Source organism: Notolabrus celidotus, chromosome 7, assembly GCF_009762535.1.
Source record: "Notolabrus celidotus isolate fNotCel1 chromosome 7, fNotCel1.pri, whole genome shotgun sequence".
Classification (NCBI taxonomy): domain Eukaryota; kingdom Metazoa; phylum Chordata; class Actinopteri; order Labriformes; family Labridae; genus Notolabrus; species Notolabrus celidotus.
This window is the reverse complement of record NC_048278.1, coordinates 22,925,328-22,939,514: the sequence shown is the minus strand read 5'-3', so window position 1 is coordinate 22,939,514 and position 14,187 is coordinate 22,925,328. Positions and strand designations below refer to the sequence as shown.

At 37.6% G+C, this 14,187-nt stretch overlaps 1 protein-coding gene and 1 long non-coding RNA gene across 3 annotated transcripts; both read left to right on the top strand.

The window, feature by feature from the left end:
• Positions 1 to 111: 111 nt before the first annotated feature.
• LOC117816366 lies at positions 112 to 1,121 on the top strand. The gene is made up of 2 exons (XR_004631940.1): positions 112 to 362; positions 1,011 to 1,121. It is a non-coding gene; the product is annotated as an uncharacterized LOC117816366 (long non-coding RNA).
• Positions 1,122 to 3,070: 1,949 nt separating this feature from the next.
• On the top strand, positions 3,071 to 13,009 carry gucy1a1 (guanylate cyclase 1 soluble subunit alpha 1). Of its 2 annotated transcripts, XM_034687009.1 has the most exons (9): positions 3,071 to 3,919; positions 4,163 to 4,230; positions 5,130 to 5,218; positions 5,322 to 6,037; positions 8,312 to 8,797; positions 9,674 to 9,745; positions 9,882 to 10,025; positions 11,203 to 11,357; positions 11,691 to 12,976. In XM_034687009.1, the coding sequence occupies exons 1-9, from the start codon at positions 3,680 to 3,682 to the stop codon at positions 11,857 to 11,859; spliced, it is 2,139 nt and encodes a 712-aa protein (XP_034542900.1). In that variant the 5' UTR covers positions 3,071 to 3,679; the 3' UTR covers positions 11,860 to 12,976. The 2 variants fall into 2 exon arrangements, with proteins under 2 accessions (XP_034542900.1, XP_034542901.1); XM_034687010.1 differs by lacking the exon at positions 9,674 to 9,745 and having other exon boundaries at positions 11,691 to 13,009.
• The last annotated feature ends 1,178 nt before the right edge of the window (positions 13,010 to 14,187 follow it).

The window sequence follows — 14,187 nt, the reverse complement described above, 5'->3', positions numbered from 1 at the left end:
ATGCATAAGTGGGGTCAAAAATGACCCCAAGGGTTGTTATTCTTCAAAATCTTTGAAATTAAAAGTGTTTATTTTTTCATATTCCAGGTATTCCTCATAAAACATGTTTGTGACATGAGGCCATTGCATTTTTAAAAAAAAAAATCATACATTTTAAGAAATTGCAGCTTTTGTATCACTACCCCACTTTTCCATGAGCGGGGTCAAAAATGACCCCAAACATTTCCTATGGAATCTCAGGGCTTAACTCTAGGAACCTTTGATACTTATCAACTGTGATTGTCAGTATACATTTACTGTTGCACTTACACATCTGATGCTGCAGTCTCACCACCCAGGAGGTCATTTTTACACAGCAACATGTAAGTAATATCTTCATTTATGGACTTAATTTCCACATTTATGACTTTTCTGTGATAGAGTATTAGTATTATTTTCATTACATTATCCTGCTTTGTTGTTAGCTAGTTAGCTTACTACCAACTACAAAGTTAGCTTACTACAAAGTAATTTTAGCACTGTAATGTATTACACAGCAACACACATGTAAGTATTATCTTCATTTATGAACTTAATTTCCACATTCATGACTTTTCTGTGATAGAGTATTAGTATTATTGTCATCAAATCCGTCTACTTTGTTGTTAGCTAGTTAGCTTACTACCAACTACAAAGTTAGCTTACTACAAAGTAATTTTAGCTCTGTAATGGATTACACAGCAACATACATGTAAGTATTATCTTCATTTATGAACTTAATTTCCACATTCATGACTTTTCTGTGATAGAGTATTAGTATTATTGTCATCAAATCCTCCTACTTTATTGTTAGCTAGTGAGCTTACTACCAACTACAAAGTTAGCTTACTACAAAGCAATTTTAGTACTGTAATGTATTACTGTATTTGTTGTGTAGAGACTCTTACTATATTTATAACATCATTGTGTTATTAACTGGTGTTATGGTCCCCGGACCTACTGTTTGTTCATTCTCTGTTTGTCCTCCACAGTCAAACAGACAAACGGACACACAATGTATTTTGACATTTTTTGATTTTTGATTGATTGTTTTGTAATGAAATGTGAATAAAAAGTAATAAATGAACATGTCAAAAATGAAATCACTCTTTTGTTGATCAAAATATAATAAAAATCATCAACTTTAACCAAAATTAAAGAAATGTCTTAAGTTTATTGCAAAAACGCATTGATTCTAATTGGGGTCATTTTTGACCCCACTCATGGAAGAGTGTAGGTATTGGTAGGTCATGCATCCAAGCAGCAGAAGTGATGAAATGATAATTTTTTTGCTCCATTTATCCTTCTTCCTTATCAACGCCTGATTACAACATCACTACAATCCAACCCCACTGACAACAGCTAAACAGACATTCATCTATCTTTTGCCAGTAGCAGCTAAATTGGCCAAAAACAGCTTAAGCATAGCCACAGACAAATTGTTAGCTACAGATGTATGGTAAGCTAACATCATGTCCCTGACTTTTGAAAGAGGTTGTCATAAAACCAAACTGAGAATGACCACAGTGACTTCAGATGCGGCAGTTTGTCTGCTTTAGCTTCCTCTGGATCTACAAAAAGCTTTTTTCAACTTTTCATTGATAAATACGTAAGCAAGTTATGGTCAGGCGAAACATGGAGGTCCTATGAAGATGAAGTAGGGGATTGGGAATTTTTGTTTGGCAGTTTTCTCAATTATTTGACACTCTAAATTATAAGACCATTAATCTGTTCTTTAACATTGACAGTGGGATTTTTTTTCCCAACAACTCACAAATAACTGCTTAAACTTGACTCATTAGATTATTTCTATTGCCAAGTTGCATAAATATTTTGTGGATTAGGACTGTTACAAAATAGACCCTGTCTGAGAAGCTCTTAAACCGAGAGGCAAAATCTACTGAAGGAGCTTGAACTGTCACAGCCGATCAACATTGCCATTTATAATCTGACACATCAGACTAGCATACAGGTACGGTGGCTGGGAAGTGCCATACAAATTTACAAAAGATGAAAGACTTTTACAAAGTTGGAGACTAATTAACATTTTGGAAAACATTTTCACACTTTATAAAACATAATTACATTAGCACAACACTTTTAACAAGGCCAAAACAAATTTACAAAATCAGAAACACTTTTGAAATTGGTGAGACAGTTTTACAAATGACAAAACATTTTACCAGTCCCGCAACAAAATTACAAACGGCAGATGATTTTCAAAGTAAAAGACATCTGTAATATGATATTTGACATTAACAACCCTGTTTTCACTTAAATATTTTTAATCAGGCTGACAAGAGAGCACCTCAAAATGTGTTCCTGCCACAGCTATATCTGATTTGGAATTTATTAAAAAAAAAAAACATTGGAAATTTAACAATATACACTAATTTTGATATTCCAAATCAGATATAACTGTGATTGGAAGGAACACATTTTGAGGCGTTCTCTTATCAGTCTGAATGATGCCTAAGGTATCAGCTACTAGATTCCTTGGAGTTTTTGTTGATGAGAATCTGAGTTGGAAAGAACAAATCGATTGGGTTAGCAGAAAAACAAATAAATCTCTAGGTATTATAAGAAGGATTAGTCATCTTGTTACCACAAACTGTCTCCTTACTCTTTATTACAACCTAATTTATCCATATCTTTCATATTGTAATATAGTTTGCAAATTCTGGAATATTAATTCCAATGTAGCGAAAAACTGTTTATCTTTAAAATGTTATAAAGCATGCTTGAAAAAACTTTTAACCACTGTTACTTAATTATACTCATCATGCTCAACCACATACTCATAGAGTAGGTGTCCATGCATATCATATTCATACTTTATACTTTTGAATTCTGTTGATATAATAACTGTATTTATATTAATTGTTCATTTTGTATATTCTTATGTTATTTTATTTTTCGTATCAACTATTGTCTTTATATGTGTCAATTTAGTATTTTCTTTAATTCATTTTTTATATTAGAACATTATTTGGGTGGAGGCTTCAAATAAACTCTGAGTTTTCTGCCTCTTCCTGCACAGTATATTATTTATCTTTGCTATTTTTTTGTATGTATTTTCTTTTAATTGTGCAAACAAATAAACATAAACATAAACATAAACATAAACACACCTTTGAGCACATGAGGCATATACACTTGACTTCCCATGTGGACATATAGCACATTCTGTATAATTTCTTGTTTTCTTGTTTATGTTAGTGCCATTTCACATGATGGGACCCAGTCCAAATGCATTTCTAAATAAGAAAAAAGTGCATTGCATGCGGGGACTCGACTGGAAATAATTTCTCCTTGCTGATAGGTTGTTGAGCTGCACCAGCCCTCACTTGCGCATGGATTGGCCTACTGCTCTTTTTTTTCTCCACTTTCTCATTGGCTTTTGGCACTGATAGTTCCCTGCCATCATTTGCGCGTGCAGTTTTCAATGAATATTGTATGTAGGCTCTCAGCTTTGGGTGCTCATCATTTGAATCAGCGCGTCGAGCCGGAGGAGGAAGGCACCCTGGATGAGCAGAGCACCAGATGATGGAATTTCTCCCGGAGACCGCAGCAGCTGCTCGACCAACACTGTCTCCCCCCTCCTCCGAGAATAGATAAGAGAGACAGAAGAGCAGGGGAGATTGTTAACAGCGAGGGAAAGATGTTCTGCGCGAAGCTGAAGGAGCTGAAGATAGCAGGAGAGTGCCCGTTCTCCAGCGGCGCCCAAAATAATCAGCTCGGAGACTTTGAGGAGCGCTCAACTGACGCCGCGGATTTATTGCCCATTTCTAAGGACGTACCTGGAAAAGCAGGAGAGGATCTTTCTCAACAAAAGACCAGCAGAGCCAAAGTTAACCTGCACACACTTGGGGACAGCATCCGAAAATTGGCATGTCCTGAGGTAACTTAAAATACATGTGTTAGTATTCACCTCACGCATCTACTCCAGTTTTCAGCATAGATTTGTAGCTGCAGATGGATTTTTGTCATGCTTGCCCTAGACAGACACCATGCCTCTATTTCCACTTGACATATACATATAGTAATCCGTTTTTTTTTTTTACATTTGTGGGCGCTCCTGTAATTAAAGCTGCTCTGAAGTCTTGGCAGACGGTGACCTTTATCTGAACACTTTGTTATACAGTTTCAGAGGCTGCATACTGCCCTCCAACGAATGATGAGACTGTCAGATCACAGCAGGGACTCTGAAAGGTAACACGTGTGTGTTTTTTAAATACTCTCCTACCAAGACATGAACAAACAAATACTCTACAAATGCTACTGCTGCTATTGTATATTTTGTGAGCCCCTAAATGCTTAGTTCTACAGCAGGTATTCCTCATAATAATAGATGTTACAGCCTAATAGGCCCCTGTTTTAGGCTCAAAATCCATTTAAATCGTACCTTGCATTACCCTCACTACCTTACTGAAAATCCTGATGGTAGCTAGAAGGTGTGAGGCAGACTCAGGCTGCTATGGAGACCAGAGCACAGAGAGAAATCCCCCCCAAATCTGCTGAAAAACACATTACTTTAAAAAAAATGTCAAGCACACAGTGAAACACTCTTCATACTTCTTCAAGTTCAGCCTAAGGTAGAGCTAAAACATTGCATGGCATGATAAAGGTATACGTAATGAATAAATGATCAACTCTGGTGGTTTTTCTTTTAAGAAAACATACTGATATATAAGCTGTTTGCTGCCAAGCACTCAGTAGCTCTCTTAAATGATGTATTTATTTCATAGTTTTTGTGCTACGTGCACTGTAAGCAATGTGCTGTACTTAAGATAAGCCAATAACAAATGTACACAAAGATTGATGATCTGCATTTGCTCATTTCAGACCTTCAAATTCAAGAATTTACTGCTTTTTGATTGGTCATCTATGATATTAAACTGAATGTCTCTGGGTCGTGGGCTGTTATTCAGTCAAAACAGAACATTGACAGACTTAATTTATGTTCCACCTTTTTCATGGAGAAACAGCTGATTATTTGAGGGTTTTCTTGTAGATTATCTAAGGATAAAAGAGAGGGTAATTGCAACTGTAGCATGGTCTCCTTAGCATTGGTTTCATGTGTCTGATCATGATGTTTCTTGTTTTTGCAGTCAAATGCCTTGCTGTACAGATTATCAGAGCTGCAAAGATGACCCAGGTCATTTGGCTGAAATGATGAACGCTTACTCAACCAAAACAGGTAACATTAAATCTGAAGCCAAAATGATGATATATAATTTCTATTTTTTTTAACTGCTTCTGTGTATTGTGGGCTTCAGTTTTCTTCTCTATGTATTTGACAGAAATCCAGATGGAAGCCGTGAAAGTCGCTCTCGGTGAGGAGCTCTTCAACATGTGCTACGAGGAAGACGGACACATTTTGAGGGTGGTGGGGGGTGCTCTTCACGACTTCCTCAACAGCTTCAACGTCTTGTTGAAACAGAGCAGCCCGCCGCCCAACCTGGACAGAGAGCATTGTGTAAACGAACCTTCAGTCTTGTGCTTAGATAAGGATCTGGGTCTGCTTACTGTCTATTTCTTCAACCCCCGCTCGACCACTGAGCTCTTTTTCCCCGGTGTCATCAAAGCTGCTGCCCGCCTGCTCTATAACACCACAGTGGATGTGTTGATGGAACCCCCCGCAGCCAAAGACAGCATCCTGCAGTCCAGCCCGCAGCCCAATCTTCTGTACACAGTTGTAGTCAAGGATGCTAAAAACCTGAGCCCTAGTCCTCTGCGGGCGACCTCAGCGGGGACCCTTCCTACCTCTCTGTTCTCCACCATATTCCCCTTCCACCTGATCCTGGACCCAGACATGATTCTGGTTCAAATAGGACACGGGCTTAGGAAGAGACTGAGCAGGAAGGACGGCCTGAGGCGGCCTGCTACCTTCCAAGAACACTTCATCATTGTCTCCCCACAGATCAAATGTACCTTTCAGAGTATCCTGACCATGCTCAACACACAGTTCATCATCCGGATCAAGCATGGATGCTCCTCCACAGATAACACAGGAAAGGTATGTCCCCATATCTGCAAGGTATTACTACGCTATGCGAGTGATGTCACCGACTAATGAGCAGAAAAAGGTCTAGTCACACATGAGATAGAAAAAGAAGAATCAGGGAATTTATCAGCATTGCAGCTTGTTAGCTGTATATGACTTGGGTGCACTTGGCCTGAGGAAGGGATCAACATTATACCCCCAGTGGAGATCAGAAGCAAATGTCAAACCATTTTATCCATCAAAGGCACAGCCATGCTTGTGCTATTTATGAGAGGGTGCGCAGCAATCGGTCACCACGACAGGAGAAAAAAAAATACTAGTGAGTAAACATGGCCTTGGCATAATGACTACTTACATTCATGCAGTGATGCTTCTATTTACTACAACATCAGTAGTTTCACAGTTAAAGCACACAGTGGCGTTAAAACAGGTGAGGCGTTAAACACAAATTTAGTTATACACAAAGAAAATGTGAGGCCTATTCCATACCATCCCTGAATGTGACTACATTTTTAGCCATTAATTAGTCCTTTCAGGGAGTTATGATTTTGTGAGCACAGCAATTAATTAAATCTGACCAACTGCTGTTTGATCTGTGTGGTCTTGCAATTGTGTCCATTCACAAAGCTATACCACAAAATTAATAATCTCTGATTCGCAGACAAGGGCTGCACGGTGGTGCAGTGGGTAGCGCTGTTGCCTCACAGCAAGAAGGTTCCTGGTTCCAATCCCCGATCGGGCACGTGCCTTTCTGTGTGGAGTTTGCACGTTCTCCCCATGTACTTCGGGTACTCCGGCTCCCTCCCACAGTCCAAAAATAAATGCTCACCAGGTTAATTGGTCACTCTAAATTGCCCGTAGATGTGAGTATTTGCATGAATGGTTGTCTGTCTTTCAGTGTTTGCCCTGTGATAGGTTGGCGACCTGTCCAGGGTGTGCCCTGCCTTCCGCTCGAAGTCAGCTGGGATAGGCTCCAGCCCCCCGCAACCCCATGCGGGATAAGCGGTCAAGATAATGGATGGATGGATGGATGGTGTGCAAACATTCATGTCATTCAATGTTTACTATGGCAGGCCATCCCTACAGTGGCCTAAGTCAGGCACAAATGTCAAAAGCCTGGCTCCGCAATTGAGTAAAGGATCACAGTTTACAATCTAACAGATTCTGATCTAACTGATATGCGTTCATAGATAGAAATACTTGATCTTTAGATACTTCCATTCAAAAGTCACACTATATTTAGTCCTTGAGTACATCAGTACACAACACTGTTACAATGACATGTAAAGGAAAAAAATTTCTTTTGTAACCAAAAGTTAAATAGGGAATAATCAGAAAAAGTAATTTTTAGCCAAAGTCTTTGACAGATTTTGACTTTTTTTACCCAGATATGGGCAAAGTCAAAGTCAACTCCAGCCAAATACTTCAAAAAATCTGTGGTAAAGACTGTTAAATCAGTATTCAACTTAGTCTGTTAGCATTACCTAAGATGCAAGTTATATTCTTTAATCAGCCATCCCAAAGTGTGTCTGAGGATGATACGATTGGTATAAATTCTAGAAGTTTTCAGATGAAAGTTTCGACCTCATAACAACACAGTAAAAAGTCAGGAGAAAATCCAATCTCATTAAAGGCTACTGGCTCCGACATACTTAGCCATAATCAATCATCAACACATGTAAATGAACGACACCAGGTTGTCGTGGTGTCACAAGTGAAGAAATCAGTGCACCATAAATCATGGTTCCTCCTCTAGGAACCATGAATTTCTTTACATTTTGAAAAGTTGCTTTGATGTTTGGACTGTGGTTAGTGAAGACTGTGTTTAGGTTGTATGGAGTTGTGTTTGCTTGTTTTATGCATTCCTGTTCTTCTGGAACATCAACAAACCCCTTTTTGTGTTTACTGTTTTTGATGACAGATGACTTTGAACAGCTGCACTTTAATAAATATCACACAAATGACAAGTTTGCTTTTCCTCATCTTAAATGTATATATGTCTATATAAGCCTTGTGAAAGTTTGTACATGTATATATTGTATATTTAGATTTAAATGCACATATGCCATTTACAGAAACATTATTTTTCCTCATTTAGCCATGGGATATCTGCTGCTAAAGTAAGCAATATGAGACTTGTGCGCTAGGATGTCGCTAACATTAACTAATAGTCTGCCACAGAGGGAAGTTATTAAACTACATGAACTGCAAGGCCATTTAAATACATTAGGAAATTACTAATTTGTAGAAAACTTAACTATTTTTGTCATCCATTATTTCTTACAGCTAATGGACCTCAAAGGTCAAATGATCTACGTGCCAGAGTCAAACGCCATCTTGTTCCTGGGCTCCCCATGTGTGGACAAGCTGGAGGAGCTGACAGGCCGTGGCCTCTATCTGTCGGACATCCCCATCCATAACGCACTGCGGGACGTTGTGCTTGTTGGTGAACAGGCCAAAGCACAGGACGGGTTGAAGAAACGTCTAGGGAAGGCCAAGGCAGCACTGGAGCATGCTCACCAAGCTCTGGAGGAGGAGAAGAAGAAGACGGTGGATCTCCTCTTCACCATCTTCCCCGGCACTGTGGCGCAGCAGCTGTGGCAGGGCCAAACTGTACAGGCCAAGAAGTTTGAACGAGTTACGATGCTCTTCTCTGACATTGTGGGCTTTACGTCTGTGTGCTCACGCTGCACTCCGATGCAAGTGATCACCATGCTAAATGAGCTGTACACCCGGTTTGACCACCACTGTGGAGAGCTTGATGTTTACAAGGTGAGGAATGCTCACTGCTGAACATTTTCTGTGATACATTCCATGACTAACACTTTCGTTTGTATTTAAATTTGTCTCTGCACAACTGCTAACTTAAAATCCATGAAACATTTGTGACATTACAAAAAACTAAACATATTTGGTGTTGTCACAAAATGTCAAATTGTAAACTAACCATTTAGATTTCGGTATAAAAATACAAGACTACTGAACCATCAGTGGCTGTCTGTTGACGCTGTTATTTTTCCCACAACCTCAATTTGAGACTTCTCACAGGTGCTTACTGGAGCTAGATTATGAAAGTTGACCTGCGACATTCCCGCTTCCCTTGCTAACTGTTAAGTCAATTTTAACACACTCAATAATAATTTATAGATATCGCGTTGTGTCATTAGCAGCAGCGCTAAACCTGGCAACTATACCTTCAAAAAACAAGTGTGGTTAGTCTCTCCTATGTAGAGATATCCGAAAATCATACACAATTCTTCAACAGATTTCACAGACAGTGACTATAGCTCAACCAACAACCCTGGTGTCTGCCAAAGGCCGCTAATCTACCGGGAGGTTGGACAATGTAATCAAAGTGTCAAGGAAGCATAACAGAAAGAGCAGCCTGTTTGACGAATACCTCGTAAAACGCAAGGAAGTCAGAGGTTCCTTCAGGACCCTGTTTCCACTCCACATGTATAAGAGCCTAAAAATAGTTTCACTCTGTCTCTGCCACATAGCCGCTGAGTGCTCTCCGGTCCAGATTTACAAGAAGCAGAAAAAGAAGACGAGACACTTTTAAACTTTTTCATACGACCAGGGATCAAGCACTATTACAATTTAAGTTTTATTACTCCTGGGTTTTCTGCCCTTTGTCTTCTCCTTTAGGATGAAGAGCATGTCGGATTGCAAAGGAATTCTGATGGATATCCTCTTCACATTTGTAATTTAACTCAAGGGGTATTGTCTTGATGGCTTTAATAAAGTGAAAAAAAAACCCTTTCTGCATAGACTCACTGATGAGGAGGTCCTTGACTTTGAGGACAGTGTGCAAACAGCTTTTGAAATCATTTCAATAATCATCCTCTGTGTTCAGGTGGAGACGATCGGTGACGCTTACTGTGTTGCTGGAGGTTTACACAGGGAGAGTGAGACGCATGCTGTCCAGATTGCCCTCATGGCCTTAAAGATGATGGAGGTTTCAGACGATGTTATGACCCCAACAGGAGAACAAATACAGGTGAGGGTCTAGTATTGCTGTGTTATTTTTATTATTCAGCCTGATGTAATCCCCATGGGAGTTTTCTTATGCAGACTCTCCTAATGGTTTCATTTAAAAATATGAGCCTCCTCTTTGAAGAGGTATATGCACCATTCTCTAACACAATAGTTGCTGTTACTAAAGTTAATCCATATTAAGCTGTTTGGAATCATCTGTAGAGAATTTAACAAAAATTTTAACCAGTGAATGTATCATGGTAATAATCTTCCATCTTCATGCTTCGGCATGCAACTCCAACATTATACATAATGTTGTGCTACCAAATAAAGAACTGAAAGTATCACATTCATGGCAGTAATATATGTACTCTATTTACATTTACAACCAGTCGTTAATTTTTGTTTCTGTCTAACATGTCAAAAGCTGCATTAATGTCATATAGGTAAAAAGTAAAAATAGGAAAACAGCAAATTATATCAGACACCTTGACATTTTATCTCACAGAAATGTGAGGTAAAAGCTGTGGTGTCTTAAGATATTCAACTTAGTATCATTAGGCTGATATCATAGGCTAATGTATGTATGACATAAAATATATATTTCCCATCTGTGCCTTCCTGTTCCCTACGAAAAACCTCAAGATTGGTTTGTTTATTAATAGTTTTCATGGAATCTGTAGCTGCTGAGAACACTGAAAACCACATGACAGAAGGACTTTATAAAAAAAACATGCAGAAGTTCACAGATTCAAAAAGTGTTAACATGGAGTGTTACTGAGAGAAATGCAATTTCTCCCACTATGTCAAAAAAATATTTGCTATGCATTAGGCACTATCACACACAGGATCTATAAACAGCAGAGTATCTTGTGTTTTTTATGACCTATTTCATTCGTGGAATTTGTGCATGAGTGAGTAATTACAGCAGCAGGATGGTGCTTATGAGAGATTGTTGGAAATGAAATTGTATTGTTTATGTCTCTTTAAAGGTATTTGTTCATAGTAAGAACTCAGATTTATCTTTTTGAAATGTTTGTTTTTTTCATGTGGGAAAAAAGGAAAATGTGGTTGTGCAAATAGTATGTTTAAACATGGTAGAAATGTCAAGTGGAAGCTTTTCATGCACTCTAAGCTGTAAATAAATAAAAGAGCAAGAAGAAACCTGAATCATGTTGAATGTTAACATTCTATCCCAGATGCGTATTGGCCTCCACACCGGTTCAGTCCTGGCTGGTGTAGTTGGGGTGAAGATGCCACGCTACTGCCTTTTTGGAAACAATGTCACACTGGCCAACAAATTTGAATCTGGCAGCCAACCCAGAAAAATCAACATCAGCCCGACAACCTACAGGTGAAGTAACTTAGCCTAACACAGCTCTATCAAATACTTTTAAACTCATCAGGTTGCAAATTATTATTGTTTTATCCATTAAAATTACAAAACTATCTTCTACTTCTCTCTAAAAATTAATGCAAAACTAGTAGATGTCAAAGAGTTTAGATAAACAGCTGTCATATTTTAATGAGCCGATGCTGTATGGTAATGTTTGTTTCCTGCAGGGGGAAAAAAAGTGCTCACGACAGGAAACTTAACTTTAAGAAGAGCTCTGTGTTTCCTCTTGTGTCAAGTATTTTGCCACATTGTTTTTAGTTTCATGTTTTATTTGTGTGCTCTCTGTCCCAGACTGCTGAAGGATCGTCCAGAGTTTGTCTTTGTTCCCAGGAGCAGACAGGAGCTTCCGGCCAACTTCCCGGAGGACATCCCTGGTGTTTGTTACTTTTTAGAGGCGTCCTTCACAACTTCAGAACCGACTGAAAAAAGTGAAGCCCTTGCAGAGCCACAAAAATGTTAAAACATAAATGTATCTAGTGAACACAGTGCCAACACCTTGTGTACTTTGGTCTCAGTTGTTTAGATATTGATGAAATCGTTTATGTGTCAAACTTTCGCAGCTTTTTGATTACAGAGATGTCAGTTTGCTGTAAACTTGAGTGTCTTCTCGGTACAATAATCCATTTATGCAGATGTAGCAGAGACAAAAACTCACTTCCTTTACTTTTCTTCCACAATGAGCCATCTAGGATATCTCATATGTAACACAAAGTGTCTATATATATGCTGTTAATGGCTAATTTTGAGACTGTTTTGTTCATTTCCACAGTTATAAGCTTTACAATATTTAAAACAAGTAGTTAATGTGGCCCATTTTTCAAAAATGTTCTGTAGTGTCTGGTAAGTTAAGAATTAGAAAAATATCATCTTCTTTCATAATGTGGATATGAAACAGAAAAACATTTTGGATGTTGATCCTAAATGTGATGTGGCTAAATATAGTAGCTAATTTAATTATGGTTGTTTTCTGTAAATATTTACTTGGCTCATCCACACCTGTCCAGACAAGGTACCTACTTAAGCACCGTGGCCTGTTGGTACAATAGGAGGAGTCAAGATTAAAACTGAGGTTAACAAATAATTAATGCTAAAGTTAAGTTAATATGAAAGCTTTAAAGACTAAGCAGACAAACTTATTGAGCTGAGATTCAGCCCTGTATTTGAATAATGTATGTAGAGCAGATTAAGGTGCCTTATGGATACTGTACAGGCGGGATCAATAATGTCAAAAAGTAATTATATGTTTATTTTTACTGCTTTTTGTTTCTTTGGATATGGATCAATATGAATTTACTTCTTCCAGAGTTCTGTGGTTCCTGCTCAGTATATATTTGTAATAACATGTTACTCAAACTTCCATTTGTTAGACATGAAGCATTCCAAGATTGCATATTCCTATAATACAAGTGATACAAATGTATTTTTTACTTTTTCCACTGTACACATGTTTATAATATATTTATTACATTAGTTTTAATGCACACCTTTGCTATAAAACAGGAATACAACACAACAAGAATCCAATGAATGTTCTATATTATCACTCATAATGATGTGTTTGAATCATTACTGAAATGTAATCGAAATGCAATAAAATTTTGCATTAATAGATTTAATTGCAAGAATATAGTATTTTATAATGGGAATATTTGTGATGTCAAATTTGGTTGTTCAAACAAATTATTATATAGTTTGGAGTTAAGAAAAGTAATTAAGGATGTTTTACAAAGTTAAGGACCTATGTATACAAGATAAACTTTTAGGGATTTACACTTTAGCGTGTTTCTAATGTTACATCATTTCCAAAATAACAGCCTATTTATGACAATTAATCATTCAAAAGTAAAGTTACCTCTGTAGTTAAGATTTTAATCATGAAAAACATGGTTAATTTATCAAAAGGCTAGTGTGTATTGTCAGTAATAAAACATTAAATAATACATGATAATCTTCATAAGCAATAACAGTAATGCAAATAGGCCCCAGTATTCCTTTAAGAGTACTTAATCAAATCAGAAAACATTACGGCAATTCAGAAAACACTACGGTAAATCAGAAAACACTACGGTAAATCAGAAAACATTACGGTAAATCAGAAAACACTACGGCAAATCAGAAAACACTATGGCAAATCAGAAAACACTAGAGCAAATCAGAAAACACTAACAAATCAGAAAACACGAGCAAATCAGAAAACACTAACAAATCAGAAAACACTAGAGCAAATCAGAAAACACTACAGTAAATCAGAAAACACTATGGCAAATCAGAAAACACTAGAGCAAATCAGAAAACACTAACAAATCAGAAAACACGAGCAAATCAGAAAACACTAACAAATCAGAAAACACTAGAGCAAATCAGAAAACACTACAGTAAATCAGAAAACACTAGAGCAAATCAGAAAACACTACGGTAAATCAGAAAACACTACGGTAAATCAGAAAACACTACGGCAAATCAGAAAACACTACGGTAAATCAGAAAACACTAGAGCAAATCAGAAAACACTACGGCAAATCAGAAAACACTAGAGCAAATCAGAAAACACTACGGCAAATCAGAAAACACTACAGCAATTCAGAAAACACTACTGCAAATCAGAAAACATTAGAGCAAATCAGAAAACACTACGGCAAATCAGAAAACACTAGAGCAATTCAGAAAACACTATAGCAAGTTAGAAAACACTACGACAAATCAGAAAACACTACGGCATTAACCATTGGGTTAGGGTTAAGATAAAAAAAAAAAAAAATCACAAAATCGACATCTGCCATAGTATTTT